General features: G+C 39.2%; 1 protein-coding gene across 21 annotated transcripts in view; it reads right to left on the reverse strand.

Moving 5' to 3' along the window:
* The window catches only part of LOC139748637 (uncharacterized), a 615,583-nt gene that overhangs the window by 549,672 nt on the left and 42,819 nt on the right, over window positions 1-23,092 (reverse strand). For all 21 annotated transcript variants that reach the window (XM_071661860.1, XM_071661846.1, XM_071661861.1 and 18 more), the window contains exon 2: window positions 2,125-2,986. In XM_071661860.1, the coding sequence (XP_071517961.1) occupies window positions 2,125-2,986 (862 nt within the window). The remainder of the gene's footprint in view (window positions 1-2,124; window positions 2,987-23,092) is intronic.

A 23,092-nucleotide genomic window follows, 5' to 3' on the forward strand; every position in this document is an offset into this window, starting at 1 on the left:
ATGCTCCTCCCCACTCTGATATTCTGTTCATTTCTTTATCCTCTCAATTATTACCCTACCATACAACTTTTATGCAACACTCCCAAAAAAAGTACACCATCCCCTAACATCTTTAATAATATACAACTAGCCAACCTATGTGAAACGACTTTGCTGCTACCCATGGGAAGGAAGCAAAGTAAAGTTTTAATCTTGGTTGGCCATTTGTAGATTATCAAAAAATTCAGGGGTGTGTGTGTGTGTGTGTGTGTGGGGACGTTTTTCTTTTATCTCTAGAGGGAGTGTATGCACAACAAACTTACCCCTCTGTAGTTTGAACACTCACATTTATTCCCCTTATCTTTATAAAATAGCATTATTTATGCATTCTGCCAATCCTCAGCACCTCACCAGGATCCATACATACAATGAAAATCCAAACTAATCAATCAACAACTCAGACAACACTTCTTAATAAATTCAATTGCCATACTATCCACTCCAGCCACATTGCCACCTTTACCTACTTATATACGGTTTACACCACCTCTTTTCTCTATACCAAACCACTATCAGTGACTCTCACTTTGCATACCACCCTAACCTAAACGCCTAACTTCTTCCACTCTACCATCATACGTATCTAACAGTCCTTCATAATGCTCATTTCATCTCCTCCTCACTTCATCACTACCTGTTACCTCTTACTCTTTAGCCCCCTTCGCTAAAGTTGTCATCTGTTCTCGTTTTTCTCATATTTACCTTCTTCGAAAACATCATCTTACTCTCCCTTAAGTTTATTTATACTCGCTCATCCTTACTTTCACTTGCTTTTTTTTTTGAACCCCTGCAACTTCTTGACCTCCAGCCACTTAAGAGGCTCTTGTACATCCCCATATAAAATCCTGGACAAAGCACTATAATATGGCTATTCTCTCCCTTTTTTCCCTGTCTCATTTGTCAATTGTACCTCTTTTCCTTCCCATCCTTTCACTCTCTACCATCTCACCATGCATATTCTTAAGACTGGGTGGAATAATGTGATGAGGGAAGTGAGAGTTGGTGTTACTGATTAAAATAAAAAAAATATGGCTGGTACCTTGTTACTTCAACCCCCCCCCCCCCCCTCTCTCTCTCTCTCTCTCTCTCTCTCTCTCTCTCTCTCTCTCTCTCTCTCTCTCGACAGAATCCAGTATTATCTTCAAGCTGAAAAAAGGCAACACTTGGGTAACAATCACAATCATTTCCTCCCTACAGAAAGCCTTCTGGGTTGGTTGTTATGTTCTTACTGGCTACAGTTGATCAGGATTTCAAATTCTCTTACATACATCTCCACTTTCTCTAGACTCTCAATCATTTCATAGGAAAAGGGTATCCTAATGCACCAGACCAACACATAAAAGGCAAATAAGAATTCCCCAACCACAATCTTCCCCTAAAAAAAAAGTCAAACAATCTTCTAAAAAAAAAAAAAGTCAAACAATCTTCCCCTAAAAGAACAAGTCAAAAGATGCTATTTCATGAAAATTTGCATGCATGCTACAATCACATGACATCAATACAATATCAAATTTACTATTTAATTAATGTATCACAGCATTACAAAGCAATCATTTTCCCAAAAACAAATGCATAAAAAAACAGCAAAAGACCATATGAGCAGCCATAAAAATTCATGATTACGGTAAACATTTACATGTAACTGAGTGACCTGCCTTAGTCACTTGGGAAGTACCACAAGGCCATCCCTTGTTCAAAGGTGTTAAAATGCACATGGTAAGTCTGACTGGCTAAGACAGAGTATCTCAGAGGCTCCAACACTAGCATGAATGCTAGCCACAACACAAGCCACTGTATCTAATGTCAGAAGTGTGTAGAACCATACACTTGTGAAATAACCTTATAATGGGAAGATAAGAAACTTCACCTTTTAACAGATAAAATCTGGCCCATGTAAATACACAAATATAATCCAAATGAAGTGTTACTATGCACAATGTAGACATATGCCTAGATATCACACACTTATATCCTAGTACCTAAATTCAACAAACTAATGGAAAATGATAAATGTAACTTCCAATACAAACCAGTTAAAAATGCTTAAGCTTTATGAGAAGAAAATTTACAACAATCTGTACTTACCGGTGGAAATGAGTTAGTAGTAGACGTGGGCGCCGGGACGGTGGGCTGAGCAGTGGAGCCCAGCACTGTAGTTGTAGTTGGTGGGGTGGTTACTCTCATTGGCAATGGTAACTGAGATGACCCCATAGTAGTGGCTGTAGGTGGCGAAGACAAAGAGTTGCACAAGACCGGTGAGCTAGTGCTCGTAATACCACCAACAGTAACAGCACTTATGGCAGGTGGTGCTGTGACTGCTGGGGCTGAGGTTGGAGCAGACACTGATGGGGCAGATGGGGCAGCAGGCGGCCTGGGTGGTTTAGTCCCTAGCACTGCTGGTGTCCGACCTTTACGGCCTTTACCACCTTTACTAGTGGCATCTTCCACTTCAATTTCGTCTTTAGGCATGGCTGCCACTTTCGTTAAAAATATTTTTTCTAAAGTCTGTGCCATTAACACTACATCCTCACCAGGCTTATTATACACATAGCAATTAGTAAACATAGTGTTGAAGTCCTGTATACACTCTTTGGCACTCCAATAATATTTATTTTCAAGACGTTTCTTAATAGTGCCCAAGTCCATAGGATGCTTAATAATTTTGTGGTAGTCCGGTAAATTGAGCTTCATTGCATCAACTGGCTGATGAAATGGCCACGCAAACTGGTGTTTCCATACAGTTTTCATAACCTGTTTCTGAATATACTGGAGTTGATTTGTGACACGTCCAGGTCTATGTGGGGGTGGGGTGAAAGGAGGCTGTACAATACCATTGATAGGGTCGATAATAGGCTCTTCTCTCGGCGGAGGCTCAACCGTTCCTCCCACCTTCGGAGGCGAGTCTACCTGCATTCCCCCTCCGTTTGTCTCCTCCATGGTTATGTCCCTGCATAGAAGATAAAGAAAAATGTTAGTATATTCAAAAAAAGAGGGAGCAAAAAACTTAATATTCTTCAAAACCAAATACTTTTTTACATAAAGTCCTTCCTTAAAATCAAATGAAGTTCTTTTCAATGAAATATTTATAAGTAAAACAAATTTCTTTTAATAATGCATCACTTGCAATAGCAATTTCTATCAGTAAAGTCAACTGGAGGATGCTGCTAGATATATAACTTTACACTTAAAAATTTTGTCCAGAACAAACATGAGTCACTCTCTGGGATGGAAAACATTTTATGAACATAGCTATGGAATGAATATAATACATGTGCCCTATGGATGCAAAATACATTTTTCAATGAATTCAGCACTGCTATAAGAAATTACACACGCAACATGCAAGTCAAAAAAATTTCAGATCCACTTGATATCAAGTATTATGTAACAAACTTGCCTTCCAATTACAACAGTTTTCCATTCTGACCACAAAACTGACTGCTAATGAAATATACTGAACGGGTTTCAATAACCAATCAATATGCACTGTGCCCTTACAAAGCAGGGAACCTAAAATTTGAGCAAAAATTAAAGGCATGTATGTAAATATCACAGACTCTTTTTATCTTTACATTGTATTTTCCCATTTCCCAGCTAGCTTAGCAAAGAAGCACTAGAAAATTAAAAAGTGGCCACATTTGTTCACATCTAACTATGATGTATAATGAACAGGCACCTCATGAATAAACATACATACAGGCACTGTGCAAGACCTTAGGTAACTCAATATTTCTTAAAATCAAAGCATTATTCATTATGATACACTGAAAAGGTGTCAAAGGAAGACAAAATTCACATCCTTTTCACCCCTTTTTCAGACCAAATGATACCATTTTTCATACAATCTTTTTACACAGCAATAACATGGTTTTTACATTATCAGTTCAAAATCAACACATTTTTCCAATCACAGTACCAACTTTGTAAAACACTACCTTAAAAAAAAAAAGCCTACGACAACCAATGACAGCCAATCCCTACAAATAATTATATATCGAGACACCTCATTGAAATTTTTGCAAGAACATCTAACTGCTGGACAATTTTATACTCTAGTTGATTTCTTCTTTTGGAAATTTTTCATTTTTTCAAATGGTCAGATAAGGTTAAAACTGACATGCTAGTGGCAATCATCATCTATCAAGTGAGAGCAAAAATTCTCAATCCTTCATAAAAATGGCACTATTATTGACCTATAACAGACAAACCTATCATATCCTTATCAGGACTACCTCAAACAAAAAGAGTGATAGAAAGAGAATAAATTAATCAAGGCTTCACGAGTGTTTGTTGAGCTGACTCAAAGAAAAAGGGTTAGAGAGAGAAAGTTGCCGTTTGAGGAAACATGAGGCATCATAACAGTCAATCTCCAAGGGGCATGTCTGCAAGCTGAAAATCTGACTCCAGGTCTTGGTGTTGGGGAAACGTGCAGATAACTTAAAACAGTAGATACCAAAAGATCCCCAGATATGTATGCAGCCCTTCCTGCTCTGTATGCAGCACTTCCTGCTCTTGTGCAAAATGCAAACCTCTGATCATAACCTCTACTGGACTGAGGATCACAACCCCTACTGGACCCTAAAAAACAAGAGGAGGTTACCTTGCACATGAATAACAGCAGATGAATGAGATTCTCAAAAAGCAACATGAAACTAGTATAAAGCAGGCCAAAAATCACCTGAGAAATAAACAACCCAATAGACTTCCTCCTAAGCAGCAATCCTGATTAGGGCATCAGTTGCCTGTGCCATCTCAGCTTTTTAAAAAAGGTTCAGTCCTCAGGTCTTGACACAACCTTGCTAACAAGGGAAATGGCGAATATCTATGGAAAAAATATACATATTTTTTCCATGCATATTCGCCATTTCCTGCACTTGCAAGGCAGCATTAAGGACAGAGGACTGAGCTTCAGAGGGAAAATTCTTACATGGTCCCCTTCTCTGTTTCTTCTTTTAGAAAAGTAAAAACTGGGGGGAAGGATTTCCAACCCCTTGCTCCCTCCCAAATCACCTTCTACGACAAGCAGAGAATATGCGGGAAGTATTCTTTCTCCCCTATCCCAAGGGATAATCATTATTATTATAATCATTATTACTATCAATTACAATTATCATTATACTAAATCAGTTTCCCACATCAGCGAGGTAGCGCTTGGAAACAGACAAAGAATGGCCAATCCACTCATATACATATACACTGATACATACATATACACATACATAAACACAGACATATACATTTATTCATTTATTTATTTTGCTCTGTCGCTGTCTCCCACATTAGCGAGGAAGCACAAGGAACAGACGAAAGAATGGCCCAACCCACCCACATACACATGTATATACATACACGTCCACACACGCAAATATACATACCTATACATCTCAATGTACACATATATATACACACACAGACATATAAATATATACGCATGTACATAATTCATACTGTCTGCCTTTATTTATTCCCATCGCCATCCCGCCACACATGGAATAACAACCCCCTTCCCCCTTATGTGTGCGAGGTAGCGCTAGGAAAAGACAACAAAGGCCCCATTCGTTCACACTCAGTCTCTAGCTGTCATGTAAAAATGCACCGAAACCATATATTCATATGTACATATAAATATATTCATATGTACATATACATATATTCATACTTGCTTGCCTTCAAACCATTCCTGTCACTATCCCGGCACACAGGAAATAGCGTCACTAACACCCGCTTCAGGAGGTAGCACCAAGAAAACAGAAAAAAAGAGGCTATATTCTCTCTATATTCTCTCGAGTGCAATGCACCAAAACCACAGCTCCCTATCCACATCCAGGCCACACAGACCTTTCCAAGGTTTACCCTAGATGCTTCACGTCCTGGTTCAGTTCATCGACATCACATCAATCCCGGTATACCACGTCATTCCAATTCAATCTATTCCTGGCATGAATCTCACCCCCCTGTATGTTCAGAACCCAATTGCTGAAAATCTTTTTCACTCCATCCTTCCACCTCAAATTCGGTCTCCCGCTTTCCTCATTCCCTCCACCTCTGACACATATATCCTCTTTGTTAATCTTTCCTTACTCATTCTCTCCATTATCCAAACCATTTCAACTTGCAAACCCTCTTCTACTCTCTCAACCGCACCTTTTTTTTCCCCACATATCTCTCTTACTCTTTCATTACTTACTTGATCAAACCACCTCAACACATACTGTCCTCACACATTTCATTTCCAACATAACCACCCTCCTCCATACAACCCTATCTATAGCCCATCCCTGGCTATCTTATGATATTGTTGGAACTATTCTTTCAAACATACTCATTTTTGCTCTCCAAGATAACATTCTCTCCTTCCACACATTCTTCAAAACTCCCAGAACCTTAGCCCCCTTCTCTACCCTGTGACGCCCTTCCGCTTCCATAGTTCCATTCGCTGCTAAATATCTAAAACACTTCACTTTCTCCAACCTTTCTCCAATCAAGCTTACATCCCAATCAACTTGTCCATCAACCCTACCAAACCTAACAGCCTTGCTTTTATTCACATTTACTCTCAAATTTCTCCTTTCACACACTTTTCTAAACTCAGTCACAAGTTGCAGAAGTTGGTGACTGAGTTTGGAAAAGTGGATATCAACTCCTCACCACAAGATTTAAGAAGACCACCAAGAGCATGCCCATACACTTTGCCCAAGGAAAGAACTCTTGGATCTAAAACTTTGTAAAGAAACACAAAAGACCTCTTGCAAGGGCAACGAATATATTTGGAGAAAAAGTCTACATTGTGGCATCATCTCTGAAAGTTTGAAATTAACTCATCGCCCTACTTCACAAAGATGGTAACAGAACAAACCCAAAAAGACTATGAACCATTAGCATTAAGGGCCAGCCCTTCAGAGTACAGGGCCCCAACTGCTACAGGGGTCCTCTAGTACTAAAAGTTATATGGCAATCTTTAGAAAGCAGAAAATTATGTCCTATAGACCTTAAACATTCCAGTATTACCAGAACCATGCACCCAGGCCCTCCTAAAACTTACAATTTTGTGAAGTTTGAAGGGTGGAAGAGCCTGCCATAGAGGTTCAGCTTAGGGCCCCCAAAAGGTTAGGGCCAGTCCTGGTTAGCATTATCATTGCGCATTATCAAAATCTTCAAGTGAGGCTTAAGAAGCTAAGAGACTGAATTTATGATATCGAACACTCCACATAATCCAGGACAACATGGGTTCAGGGCAGGGAAGATCTTGCCTAACCACTATGATACGAATGTTAAGGCTTTAAGAGAAAAACAAAACACTGATGATTTACACTGACATTGCAAAAGAATTTCTTACATGTGACAACTGTCATCAAAAAATTTGTAGGACACAAATAAACAGAATAATTAGATATATAACTTTTAAATCAAACGATCACAAATCAGTTTTAAACAATATCATTTCCAATTTTCCACTGTACTTGCACCCCTCCTGTTCCTCATCCTTATCTGTACTTGCACCCCTCCTGTTCCCCATTCTTATATCAATACTTACAAGAGCACAAGGCAGTTTCATACCATCTTTTGTAGATGACACTACATACATATAAAAACAACTTCAGTGAAAAATATATTAAGTCTAAAGAGAGAAAAATAAAGTCCTCAAAGAGCCACTCAGAACAAGTTTTTCCATGGGACTAAATTTTAAATCCTGTGGTATGGCAAAACTGAAAATAAAAAAAAAAAAAAAAAAAAAGACACCAGAATGACAGAGACACTGTCATAAGACTCTGAGGCTCTAAACAGTTCAGAAATAAGCCAATTGTGATATTCTTGAAGGTGCTAATTCATTCAAAATCAAAATACTGATGTGTTCTTCTATCACCCAATAAGGCATGCTAAATTGCAGAATTAGATTCCGAGATCTTTCACAACCAATATCAATGAGGTAGAGGAACTGAATTACTGGTAATGGCTTTATAAGGGCTATGAAAGATCTCAGAAGATTCTAATTCTGCAATTGTGCCTGCATTATAATGTGGTTAGAATATGGCAATATTGTTTTAATGAGACTATTACACTCTTTGAAGAGTATCATTGTTGGTTTTTCTTCCCTCGTCTTGAAAGTCTGCAAGATAAAACCTTCCCTCGAGACAACTAACCATTCTTTGTTGTTGTTGCTGCTGTTGATGCTTTGTTAGCTAAGTATTAACAAAACTGAGGTGCCCCCTTGAGAGACATGATGTGGGTTTTTTTTTCTTTTTTTTTTCTTTTTTTTCTTTTTTGAGGGGGGTGTTGCCAACGGCCACAAAATAATCATGTGATGCAGAAGCTTGCTGAGTATTACGTGGTCTAGCTAACAGTGGGTGAATACAATAAGCCAGCTCTAGGGAGTAAAAACCAAAGTAATACCTATAAAAGAAGGAAAGCAAACCAACATTGTGGCATAGGGCAAGAGGGTCAAGTTTGAAAGTTATTCTGGGACAGTTAATAAATTGAATCGCTTTAGACTCAACTCTGCCAAGTAAGGATGCAGAGCTAGAACTCCTCCCCCCCAAATGTGAAAGCAGTACTCTATACAAAGATGAATCAATCCCTTGTATAAATGGAGAAACTGTTCAGAAGAGAAGTTCTGACATCTAAAATGGACACCCAGTTTCTTAGAAGCAGACTCAGCAATTCCTGTAATGTGTGGTTTCCAAGAAAGTGTGAATGTTACAGTAATACCAAGTATGTCCATTGAGTCAAAAGGTGGAATTACAGAACTGTCAAAGGAAAAATAAGAGTTGTGAGGAGTTTTTGATACAGATATGAGTAGAAAATGGTTCTTGGAGGCATTAAACTTGACAAGATTTTGTGTACCCAACTAAGATATCCTGTCCAAGTTCAAGTTTATTGAGGAAGCTGTGTAAAAATGAGATGTAGATCACGTGAGAGAAGAGGGAGCAGAATTGAAAGATGTGTCTGAATGCAGTGTTGTATCGTCAGCATACGAGTGCACTTGATTATTTGTGGAGAGGCAATCACTGAAAAAAAAAAAGAGAAAAAATGTAGGCGACATGACAGAAACTTGAGGAACACCAATGTTAATAAAAAAAGGGAAGCTGATCCATCAACAACCACAAAGGTAGATCAGCTGATAAGAAAGCTAGATATAAAGGAGAAAATTGAGGGAGGGAAGCCAAAAGAAGGGAGCTTAATAAGAGATGAGACCCCAATGCCACACAATGTCAAAAGCCTTAGTTATGTCAAGGGCAACTATCTATGACTCCCTAAAATCTTTCAGGTACGATAACTAAACATCAGTGAGATAGGAAAGGATATCACCCGTGGACCTCGTGTTACGGAAGCCATACTGGCAATCAAAGAGAGGAAAGTGATTTCAAGATGTTTAAGGATTTGGGAGTTGAGGAGGGATTTAGACTTTGGAAATGGTACATGTCAAAGCAATGCGAATATAGTTTGAGGGGTCAGAACGGTCGCCCTTCACAGGTAAGGGATGTATCAATGCATCCGTTCCGCAGGGATGAGATGTATCAATGCATGTTTCCAAGGAGAAGGATGTTTTGGATTTTAAATAGAAACGGAATAGATGAGCAAGTACAGGTGGAAGTTCAGAGGCACACCCTTTCAGTACAAAATGTGCTACAATCTACATTTTTGTTAAAAACGTTAACAAGGAAATGGAGTTTAAGTGATTTAAATGTTTCTCTGATTAAACTGGCCATGCATCCTTGGAAAACCAAAATACAGTAGTCACCTTTATGTTATCTATCTATCACATCTTTTGCATCTTATACATGACATGGATACCACACTGACTCACTGCTCATCTCTCACAACACTACCACTTAGTTGATTCTCAACAATACTAAAATGTGTGATACAAAGTGAAATTTATTAAAATAAAAAGTATAAAAGAAGAAGGTATAAGAATTTCGTGAAAACCATAAGGAGATATGGTAAAAAGTTTGGGAGCCACTATGTTAGCTGAAGGTTTTGTCATTAGACATTATTACCCAATGGTCGTCTTTCACAATATTCAACTTGTTTATGATAGTGTCGAGTCCATCGAGCAAGATGTAATGCTTTTAATTTCTATTTCCCATGGCATACCAAAGTTGAAACTTATCCCCACTGAAAAACATGTTCTCTGAGGTCCAGTGAAAGACTGTTTCTCTTGGTCACCTTTCAGTGTCATCAATTGTTGTGATCTTCATACTTACTCATGTCATCTGTGAAAGACGATAGAAAACTCTCTCATGTTCATGTCACTTTCATATATAAAAATGAGGAACAGGGAGGGTGCAGATAACAGTTCCTTTGGGGGACTGACCTTTTTCAAAAGGCGATATTGGAAATCACATGGTCTATTAGTCATCGTGTTAGTTACATTTTTTATGTCCATCTTGAAATTTTTCTGGCTATTCCCATCTTACAAATCTTATGTGCTATGACATCATGGTGAGATCTATCAAATGTTTTTGCTATGTCGTCATGAATCACATTGGCATTTTTTTATTCTCCAGACTCTTTAACAATATTATCATAGTGATCACTTAATTGGGAAAATCAAGATGTTCCCACTCTAAAGCCTTGTTGTCCTGGGAGATGTAGGACTGTCCAGTTCCATAAATTTAATTAGTTTGCTTCTTGAAGATTTTCATAAAGTGCAATATTATTGCTAATGGTCGAAAGATGTTTTTATACTGCTTTGCTTCTACAGTTGTGGAATTAAGGGATGCAAGTCAGTTTGAAACTCCTGAGGTTAGTAACAGAATCTACTTTTTTTCCAGAGAATATTTATTTTTGGTGCAAAATGTGTTTTGCATTAGTTATGAAGACCAAATTCTCGAAGTTTGGGCTCGAGGCAGAATGCATGTGCATGGCTGGCCCTCTTGAAATCTTAAGTTAAGGTGATGATGCCTGTTATGTGTAACAAAGAGATCGCTGTTTATGAAAAACACTTTTGGTCATTTATATTCAAAAAGCTTTTTGGTTCACTGATTACGTTTTTCTAATCTCACTCATCTCTTGGCAGTCATCTGCAAGAGTTCCCCCTCCTGTTTTTAGGCCACGAATGAAGGTTGTGCTCCTCAATTCACAGGGACCCAATGAAGGTTGTGGTCCTAAATTCGTTTTTTTTCTTAATTTTGACCATTTTGAGTCTATGATCTATGTCTGTTCGTTCATTTGACTGCTTTTCTTCCTTGGTTGACCTTGTGGGGTGCTCATCTTCCTAGACTTTCTAAGCATTCTGTTCACAAGTTTACATTTGCTGCATGTTTTAAGTACCAAAGTAGTCACATCTTTCAAACATTCCTCCTCTGTTTTGGTACTCAGTAGTTTCCCACCATTTTACAAAGATTGACTTTATCTTCCCACTTGCTACTGAAACTGATATTGCTAATCATTCCTCCATGGATGAGCATTTTACCTAGGCAGTTCAGCACCCAAACTTGTTCTTTTCAATTATAAACAGTTATCTAACCAACAGATCTCAAGACACTAACCAGGCCATTTCCAATTCTTCCATGGAAAAAAAATAGTCCCTCAAGGAGCTGTACTTGTAACCCTCCTGTTCCTTTCTTATTTCTGTCATTCTTACGAAGACAAATCAGTTTCATATCGTCTACAGACGACACTAGAAGAAGTATGAAAATCTCATCAGGACAAAAACAAAGCTACAAATAAGACATAAACAAAGTCAGAATATACTTTCAATTCTTCCAACATTGAGCAAATGAAGAAATCAAAAACAGTACAAAATATTAGTCAGAAACAGACACTCGTATCCCAAAGGAACTATGTGAAAGACTTCGTATAGTAATGTCTAATGACCTTACCTTCAGTAAACATATGGGAGCAACAGTTACCTCCTCCAAATGGACAGTACTTTGGATCTAGCTGATGTCTGAGACTTGGGAGAAATAACCAATGATAACACTAAGGTACAAATTCTCTCTAAAACAGAATACTGCTGTGCTAACATAATCCAACTAAGTGGGAGAAACTGCAAAATTAGAAAATGTTCAGAGATCGTTTATATCTCATACTAACGAGGTTAAAAGAACTGAACTACTTGACATAGCTGAAATCACTAAGACTGTACTCTCTTGGGTGCTGATGGATGTGGTGCATCATCTACATTTTGAAAAAATATAACTTTTAAGATTTGGGGACCAAAACTTTTCAAAATTTTGAATGCAATCATTAGAAACATGGGACATGGGATGCATGATGCAGTAATTCAAGAAACGCCAGACAAGTATTCACAAAGTGAACCAGGCCATCCACAATGTGGAGGCTTCATAGGTCTGTGTGTTGCCACTTCCAACAGCTTGATCAACAAACAACTTAATCCAGGAGCCTGAACCTGGCCTTGGGCTACGGGGGAAGGAAGGTTCCCAAAGATTACTTCATGGTAACTCCCCAAACTCAATCACCAGCCTCTGCAATTTCTTACTCTTATATGCCATCAGAGCCATGTCATCAACAAACAGGAAATTATTCACCTTCTAGCACCCTCCTACCCCAACAGACAGCAAAACACACTCCTTTCTCTAATACCCTTCCATATACCTTCCCATCCACAAACAGATTAAACTGCTATGGTAACAACACACATCCATCCTACAAACCCACACTCCTCTCTTCCTAGTTGCAATTGTGCCTTACTTTATTCACAAACTTACAGATTCCAGTAACTTTCCTCCCATACAATATATCTCTATCAATCTTATATATACTCTCCAGATATATGTATGCTAATTAAACATTCTTTCTACCTAAGCATTTCTCACACTCACTCTTCAAAGCGCACACCAGTGCCACACATCCTCTACCAGTCATGAAGCCACATTGTTCCTCCACAATCTGAAGCTCTATCCACACAACACCCCACTATCATCACTCGTTCATACAAGAGGAAACTTTATTTCACATGAATCCTTCAATATTTATTTACACAGCAGCAAATACAAAATAATTTCAATTGTCTACTTAATCCTGTCTCCTGAAATCAAATCCCAACAAAATAATTTCAATTGTCTACTTAATCCTTTCTCCTGAAATCAAATCCCAACAAAATAATTTCAATTGTCTACTTAATCCTGTCTCCTGAAATCAAATCCCAACATGATTCTGCTCAACATGACATTTTCTGGGGAGCTGGACACCACTCAGTCACATTAAAATGCAATATAAAAATAACTTATTCTATACTGCAATAATAAGCTGACTGCCTCCGTCTTTTGCTCAGTCAGGGGCACCACGGGAAGGTAGACGGTCAACAGCCAAACACATATCTATATATAACTACATGTACCAGTAATGCACATAATACACGCACCTATATATAAATATAAAGCCCCCATATGTATATGTAAGGCCCATACTACATAATAATGTATCAATAAATAATTGCAGAGCTTCTAATATGTATCATAAAATCTTTGTATATGCAATACAAGGTGCCCTATCTATGCATATTAAGCCCCTATCTGTCATCAAATGCTTCAGCACAATGCACTAAGAATGCTACATGGAGTACATAAGACATAATTAAATCTACAAAAAATATTCCATTAAAACCTAATGTAATCTCTGTTGCAAGTATATTTTGACAGAAAATTAAATTTCCTATATGTTAGATCACAAATACACATTTCTATCAATCTCCAAAAAAACAAATCTACGATGTGCATTAAACGAGCAATATAATGTACAATGTGATTTTGCTTAAAACTCCAGCACCTTTTCTTACATAAAAACTCTTGAGTGATAAGACAAGACATAGTGAAAGCCTTGCATATGATGAAGTGTGGTAAGGCAGCTGAGTGGATGGGACTGCAGTTGAATTACCATGAGGTGGTGTTGATGACTGATTAATTTGAATTTTTGGTGTATATATGGCTTATGGTGAGATGACTGGAGGAATGCTTATACAGTATACACTGTATACTTCTATGCCCATCTGGTCTGGTGCACTTTGCAGGTACCTGTCTAGGGAACACTTAAACAACTCCATTTGTTCATCCCTTGGTGTTTCTGTTGACAGCAAGTAGGGGTTAGAGCCAAGGATGTATAACTTGTTCTCTCTTTTTGAGCATATCTCTCTACTGGAATCCAGAGGTAGCATTCTACAGTCTTTCGTATCTTTTAGGCCATTGGGATGTTTTTCAAGTGTATGTTGGTATCCAAACCTACAACGATTTTCCAGGAATAGGTGACGATTAATCTCTCCCATCTGTACTCCATGGAGTGTTGCCTCAAAAACATTAGCTTTACCCTGTAATGAAATTTACTATCACATTAAATGGACTGTGAAAGAGTCCCATATGCTTTCTTATTCTGCAATTTCACTTGCCTTGTAGGATTAAGTTAGGACAAAGGATTCAATTTGTGAAAGAATTAGTGCTTTCAATAATCATTAGTTTTCCTCGTCTTAAAATTCTACAGGATCCAGCCCAGTATCCTCTTGCTGGAGTGAAACATTGTTTTGTTATGTTCACTGTGGGTGAGGTCGTTAGACATTATCATGATGAGGTCTGCATTTTTCAAATAATTTATGATAGCATCTGTGTCTGTCTGGTATTCAGCATTATTCATGATTTTGTCATTTTCCCTGTACTTGAGAAGTTAAAATCTCTCAAACTGAAAAGCATCTTGTTTCAAGCTGTCCACTTTACTACAACATATCTCTGTTCAGCATTCTCTTATGATGTCATTTTCATATCTATTATCACACCATCTGCAATGGGTGATGCGAAACTGTGGTAAGTGCTCGAGTCAATATCAGATATAAGAATGAAAACAGGAGAGTCCAATTATAGTTCCTTGGGGGAATAAGCTTTTTACAGTGGTGACACTGGACATAGCATGGTTTACACACACACATATATATACATATATATGTGTGTGTGTGTGTGTGTGTGTGTGTGTGTGTTGGTTAAAAAGATGTATATCCATCTCACAAAATATTCCAGCTGCCCCCATCTTTTGCTGCAGCCCTCTCGCCCACAAACTCCACAGCCTGGCTGGTCTGATACATTTTGTAAGTGCCTGTCCAATACACAACTGAACTGCTCTATCATGCATCCGATTCTGTTTCTGATGTAGATGGCAAGGTGTTGAAGAGTCTTGGACCCAAGATGTTTAAGGTGTTCCCACTTTTTTTACATACTGCACCTTTGGATTTCAGAGGTAGTATTTTACCGACTTCCACGCCTGTCATACCAGTTAGATGCTACTTCCAAAAGTTGAAACATACCTACCAAGATAATGATATACCTCTCACATCTGCACTACATCTGATGCGAGTTGTTCCCATTGATTTAGTTCCTTTACCACATTAATATGGACTGTGAAAGATCTCTGGACACTCTTAAATCTACAGTTTCACCTGCCTGGAAGGAAGGTGTTGAAACAGTATTCAATTCATGAAATAATTTGTATCACGAACACCATTAGCTTGAAGGTCCAAAGGATCCAGCTTATCATCATTCTGAATGAGGCAAGTGGTTTTATTGTGGTATACAAAAGGCTAAGTTGTTAGACAATATTATTCAAAGGTCTTCCACATCATTCAGCTGGTTTATAATGGTGTCCAAGTCTGTCCAGTATTCTGTACTGTCGGGGGATAGGGGAGAAAGAATACTTCCATGTTTCTGCATGTCGTAGACGGCAATTAAAAGGGATGGGAGAGGGGGGGATGGATATCCTCCCATCCGCTGTTATTTTTCTAAAAGAATGCTACCTCACTAATGCGGGAAATTTTGAAATTTATCTCAATCGATGTTCTCAGCTGCCATGTCAGAAACTTCATTGTCTCTCTTTGTAGCCTTTTAGCTTCATCCACTGATGCGAATTTTGATACTTCTTTTATTATCTGCAAAGGATACGAAACCAAGGCTCATATTTACGCCAACATTAGATATAAGAATAAGGAACAGGAGAGATGAAGTACAGTTCCTTGGGGAACTGAGCTTCTTACTAAAGAGCCCCTGGAAATGGCATGGTATACTGCTACTTGTTATAATCTATTAGTTTGTGATATATTCATATACCAATTCTTCAAGTTATTCCCATTTTTGCATCTGCTATGACACCATGCTCACATTTGTTTAATGCTTTTGTAAAGTCTGTGTAAATCATGTCAGCATCTTCTGTTTTCTGGAGCTTCAACAATCCTAACATATTTTTCAAGCAAGAGAGATAGGCCAGATCTTCTAATCCTTAAATCATATTGTCCTGGGTTATGTAGCTTGCTCATTTCCAGAAAGTTTTCAGCTTGCCTATTAGGGCTCGAAGATTTTAATAATGTGTAATGTTATAACTATTGGTCAAGATTTTTGGGTCTGCTATGCTTCACGCTTTGTGAAGTGGGGTCAGTTTCAGACTCTCAGACACCAAAGGATATTCAGTGCATGGTGTAAAGGTGTCCTGCATTCCTTTATGAAAACAAGAGTTCCACGAGTCTGTGCCTGGGGCTGTGTACACAGAAATGACCTCAATTTTGTGTTGTGAAAGTGATAACTGCTTTATGTACTCTTAAAGGACTGCTGTTTAGGAATGACTGTTGGGCCATTTATTCTTAGTTATTTTGTTAGTCTCAATGAATACCAATTCATATCACCTTTTAAGAATCTCAGTAATTTCTTGGCAGTTATCTCTAAGTTACCTACTTCTGTTTCATGCGAGCCAATGAAGCTTGTGGTTCTCGATTTAAGACACTGAGTCAGTTTCAAACTCTTGAGAATAATGCCACAATCTAGACTTTTTTCTCCACCAGATACTTAGCACTTGTGGCGTTTTGCATTTAATTTTTAAGACTGTGTTCCATGAGTCCAGGCCTGGGGCTAAGTGCAATGACATGTTCTCGATGGTCCTCTCAAAATCATGTACCGAGATCATGATACTTGATATGTGCACCTTTGTGGGATTACTGTTTAGGGAGATGTCTGTGGGATCATTTATCTTTAGAGTGGATTTTGGCTCACTGAACACTGATTCATACTGCCTTTTTTATGATCACACTCATCTAGCAATTACCTGAATACATAATCATACCACCCCCTGTTTTAAATGGACCAAAAGGAGTTTCTGGTCCTCAACTTTGCATTATTTCTCACCTTATTTAAAGCTTTTTTTTCTCTCTTTTCCTCTATTTCATAAGATTTTTAGTTACAGTCAATGTCCAGTTATTCAATTCCTTCGCTGGATAAGCAGTAGCTTTAGTAGGTCTGCAATTCTTTTTTGCCTCCTGTATAGTGCCATTCTTTCTCATTCTACCCGTGACATTCTGTGCTTTCTTTCAAATAACACAATTTCGCCCACCTCGTAGGGTGATGTTCATTGCAGCAACAATCTATGAAAACTTTAGGGCCTACATAATATTATACATAATCATTGGTATTTCTTCTTCAGCTAGGAAATCCACATCATGAGCATCATGAGTACCAAAATAGTAAGGTGAAAAGTCTAATCTAATGTAATAAAAGCATACCATACACAAATAGTAAAATGACCATGAAACGAGCTATGAACTCCTCAACTTTTTTTTTTGGGGGGGGGGCTTTTTTGCAACAGGAGTGCATTGGTAAGATACCTTACCAATACACTTGTGATCGAGGTAAATTTTCAGCACTAGTTCTTTATTTCTCCCTGGTGAAGTTGGGTACAGTATATCATTTTCATGACTGTTCTATGATTCTTATATCACTTTTCATTTCAAGAAATATATTTATTCATTTATCATAATTTGTCACCATCGCCCGGGTTAGCGAGGTGGCACAAGGAATCAGACGAGAGAATGGCCTAACCCATCCACACACACATGTATACACATAAACATCCACACACGCACATATACATACCTATACATTTCAATGCATGCATACATATACATACACATATATATACACATGTACTATCCATACTTGCTGCCTTCACCCATTCCCATCACCACCCTGCCACACATGAAATGGCACCCTTTTCCCCGCACGTGTGTGAAGTAGCGCTAGGTAAAGACAACAAAGGCCACATTCGTTCACACTCGGTCTCCAGCTGTCATGTGTAATGCATCGAAACCACAGCTCCCTTTCCACATCCAGGTACAACAAAATTTTCCATGCCCTGGCTCAATCCAATGGCAGCAAGTCAACCCCAGTATACTGCATCATTCCAATTTACACTATTCAGACCCTGATCGCTCAAAATCTTTTTCACTCCATCTTTCCACCTCCAATTTGGTCTCCCACTTCTTGTTCCCTCCACCTGATACATATATCCTCTTTGTCAATCTTTCCTCACTCATTCCCTCCATGTGTCCAAACCATTTCAACACACCCTCTTCTGCTCTCTCAACCACACTCTTTTTGTTACCATACCTCTTTTTTACCCTTTCATTACTTACTTGATCAAACCACCTCACACCACATATTGTCCTCAAACATTTCATTTCCAACCCATCCACACTCCTCCATACAATTCTATTTATAGCCCATGCTTTGCAGCCATATGATATTGTTGGAACTACTATTCCTTCAGAAATACCCAGTTTTGCTCTCCAAGACAACATTCTTTCACATTCTTCACTGCTCCTAGAACCTTCACCCCCCTCCCCCACCCTGTGATTCACTTCCTCCACTTCTGTACTTCCATTCTCTTCCAAGTCCACTCCCAGATATTGAAAACACTACACTTCCTCCAATTTTTCTCTATTCAAACTTACATCCCAATTAACTTTTCCCTCAACCCTACAGAACCTAATAACCTTACTGCTATTCACTTTTACTCTCAACTTTCTCATTTCACACATTTTTCCAAATTCAGTCACCAACTTCTGCAGTTTCTCACTTAAATATGCTACCAGCGCTGTATCATCAGCAAACAACAGCTGACACTTCCCAGGCCCTCCCATCCCCTAGAGACTGCATGCATACTTTCCACCCTCTCCAAAACTCTTGCATTTACCTCCTTAACCACAACATCCATAAAAACATTATAAACAACCATGGGGACATCACACACCTCTGCTGCATACCAACCTTCACTGGGAACCAATCACTCTCCTCTCTTCCTACTCATACACATGGCTTACACCTACGTAGAAGGTATTAAGAGTATACAGTGTGGGAGTTAAGTTGCTAAATGCAATGAAGTTTTTATTAAGGATGTAAGGCATGTGTATAAGTAGGAAGAGGAAAGTTATTGGTTCCCAATGAATGTCAGTTTGCAGCAAGGGTGCATGATGTCTCCATGGTTGTTTAATTTGCTTATAAATGGAGTTGTTAGGGAGGTGAATGTAAGAGTTCTTGAGAGAGGGTCAAGTATAAAATCTGTTGTGGATGAGAGGGCTTGGGAAGTGAGTCAGTTGTCTACTGATGATACAGCGCTGGTGGTTGATTTGGGTGAGAAACAGCAAAAGTTGGTGACCAAGTTTGGTAAAGTATGTGAAAGAAGAAAGCTGAGAGTAAATGTGAATAAGAGCATGGTTATTAGTGTCAGTAGAGTTGAGCGACAAGTTAAATGGGAGGCAATTTTGAATGGAGAAAAACTGGAGGAAGTGAAGTGTTTTTGATATCTGGGAGTGGACTTAGCAGCGGAAGGAACCATGGAAGCAGAAGTGAGTCACAGGGTGGGGGAGGGGGGAAAAGGTTCTGAGAGCATTGAAGAATGTGTGGAAGATGAGCACGTTATCTCAGAGAGCAAAAATGGGTATGTTTGAAGGAATAGTGGTTCCAACAATGTTATATGGTTGTGAGGCATTGTTATATGGTTGTGAGGTGTTGGAAATGAGATGCTTGAGGACAATATGGGTATGAGGTGGTTTAATTGAGGAAGTAATGAACGGGTAAGAGAGATGTGTGGTAATAAAAAGAATGTAGCTGAGAGCAGAAGAACATGTATTGAAATGGTTCAGTCACATGGAGAGAATAAGTGAGGAAAGATTGACAAAAAAGATATATCTGTCACAGATGGAGGGAACGAGGACAAGTGGGAAACCAAATTGGTGGTGGGATATATCTGTCACAGGTGTAGGGAACGAGGACAAGTGGGAGACCAAATTGGAGGTGGAAGGATGGAGTGAAAAAGATTTTGAGCAAACGGGGCCTAAACATGCAGGAGGGTGAAAGGCATGAAAGGAATAGAGTGAATTGGAATGATGTGGTATACCGGGGTCAACATGCTGTCAATGGACTGAACCAAGACATGTGAAGCACCATGGGTAAATCATGGAAAATTTTGTGGGGCAATACATATGACAGCTAGAGACTGAGTGTGAACGAATGCAGCCTTTGTTGTCTTTTCCTAGCGCTACTTCACACGCATGGGAGGAGGGGGTGCCATTTCATGTGGCGGCTGGGATGGATGAAGGCAGCAAGCATGAATATGTACATATACATTGAAATGTATAGGTATGTGTGTGTGTGTGTGTGTGTGTGTGGGCATTTATGTATATACAAGTGTATGTGGGTGGGTTGGGTCATTCTTTTGTCCGTTTCCTTGCGCTACCTTGAAAATGCAGGTGACAGCAACTAAGTATAATAAATAATGATGATAATGTAAATGGGAAGTGGTAACAGGTCGTGATACAGGAAAGTGAAAATAAAGTGAGTATTCTGCAGTTTTAAGGCAGATGTAGGGTGTTTGGGTGGAATGCGTGTGAAGTAAAGTTATGGAAAAATCTGGTGAAGATGGAATACAAACCAAAAGCCTTGAGTAAGATGAAATATAGTGAGGCAGCTGGAGATGGTACAGCAGATAAATACCTGAAGAAATTAGATGACTGTGTTTTTGAATGTTTTCTTAGGATTTTCAATGTATGTATGGATCATGGTTAAGTGCCTGATGATTGGCAGAACGCATGTACAACAGCACCACTTTATAGGTGTTTGTACTACAAAGTTGAAATTTTGTTGAATGTACCTGGTAAGTTGTATGGGAGAGTGGTGAAAGCACGCATTGAGCATCTGAACGTGGAAGAACAATGTGGTTGTCAACATCTCATTCATTCTCTCCATATTTCCAAACCATTTCAACTCACTCTTCAACTCTCCTAACCACACTCTTCTTGTTAACTTGCCTTTCTCTTACCCTTTTATCATTTACTCGATTAAACCACCTGACATGCATTGTCCTCAAACATTTAATTATTGAACACCTCCACGCACCACTGCACATCCTCTACAGACCATGCTTCACATTCATATATCAATGGGACTACTCTAACTTAAAACACACTCATTTTCACCCCCTTGGATAATAATCTCTCTTTCCATGCACTCTTCAAAGCTCCTAGAACCTTTTCCCCCTTTACCCCTAAGATTTACTCTCATGGTTTCATTCAGTCACATCCAATCCCAGGTATCCCATACTTTTCACTTCTAAATTTTCTTCATTAAAGCTTGTACTGACACTAATCTGTCACTCTGCCCCAATAAAACTTAATTGCCTTGCTTTTATTCACATTTATTCTCAACTTCCTCCTCCTCCTGCAGTTTCTCATTTGAATCTACCGCTAGTGTTGTCACACCAGCAAACAGCCAACACATTTCCCAGGCACCCTCATTCCCTACAGACGGAATAATTGCCCCACTCACCAATAATCTTACATTTACCTCCCTCAACACCCAATCCATAAACAAATTAAACAATGGTGACACCACACACCCCTTGCGACAGACTAACTCACACCTGGAACCACTCACCTTCCTCTCTTCCTACTTGCACATATGCCTGACTCTCATGATACACCCCAGTGCTTGAAATACCATTCCTCCCACACCATATATATATTCCATACTATTTGCCATTTCCCGCGTTAGCGACGTAGCGTTAAGAACAGAGGACTGAGCCTTTGAGGAAATCCTCACTTGCCCCCCCCCCCCCTTTTTATTTTTTTGTCGGTCTCCCGCGTTTGCGAGATAGCACAAGGAAACAGACGAAAGAAATGGCCCAACCCACCCCCATACACATGTATATACATACGTCCACACACGCAAATATACATACCTACACAGCTTTCCATGGTTTACCCCAGACGCTTCACATGCCCTGATTCAATCCACTGATAGCACGTCAACCCCGGTATACCACATCGATCCAATTCACTCTATTCCTTGCCCTCCTTTCACCCTCCTGCATGTTCAGGCCCCGATCACACAAAATATTTTTCACTCCATCTTTCCACCTCCAATTTGGTCTCCCACTTCTCCTCGTTCCCTCCACCTCCGACACATATATCCTCTTGGTCAATCTTTCCTCACTCATTCTCTCCATGTGCCGAAACCATTTCAAAACACCCTCTTCTGCTCTCTCAACAACGCTCTTTTTATTTCCACACATCTCTCTTACCCTTACGTTACTTACTCGATCAAACCACCTCACACCACACATTGTCCTCAAACATCTCATTTCCAGCACATCCATCCTCCTGCGCACAACTCTATCCATAGCCTACGCCTCACAACCATACAACATTGTTGGAACCACTATTCCTTCAAACATACCCATTTTTGCTTTCCGAGATAATGTTCTCCATTTCCACACATTCTTCAAGGCTCCCAGGATTTTCGCCCCCTCCCCCACCCTATGATTCACTTCCACTTCCATGGTTCCATCCGCTGCTAGATCCACTCCCAGATATCTAAAACACTTTACTTCCTCCAGTTTTTCTCCATTCAAACTCACCTCCCAATTGACTTGACCCTCAACCCTACTGTATCTAATTACCTTGCTCTTATTCACATTTACTCTTAACTTTCTTCTTTCACACACTTTACCAAACTCAGTCACCAGCTTCTGCAGTTTCTCACATGAATCAGCCACCAGCGCTGTATCATCAGCGAACAGCAACTGACTCACTTCCCAAGCTCTCTAATCCCCAACAGACTTCATACTTGCCCCTCTTTCCAAAACTCTTGCATTCACCTCCCTAACAACCCCATCCATAAACAAATTAAACAACCATGGAGACATCACACACCCCTGCCGCAAACCTACATTCACTGAGAACCAATCACTTTCCTCTCTTCCTACACGTACACATGCCTTACATCCTCGATAAAAA

Source organism: Panulirus ornatus, chromosome 5 (assembly GCF_036320965.1).
Source record: "Panulirus ornatus isolate Po-2019 chromosome 5, ASM3632096v1, whole genome shotgun sequence".
Classification (NCBI taxonomy): Eukaryota; Metazoa; Arthropoda; class Malacostraca; order Decapoda; family Palinuridae; genus Panulirus; species Panulirus ornatus.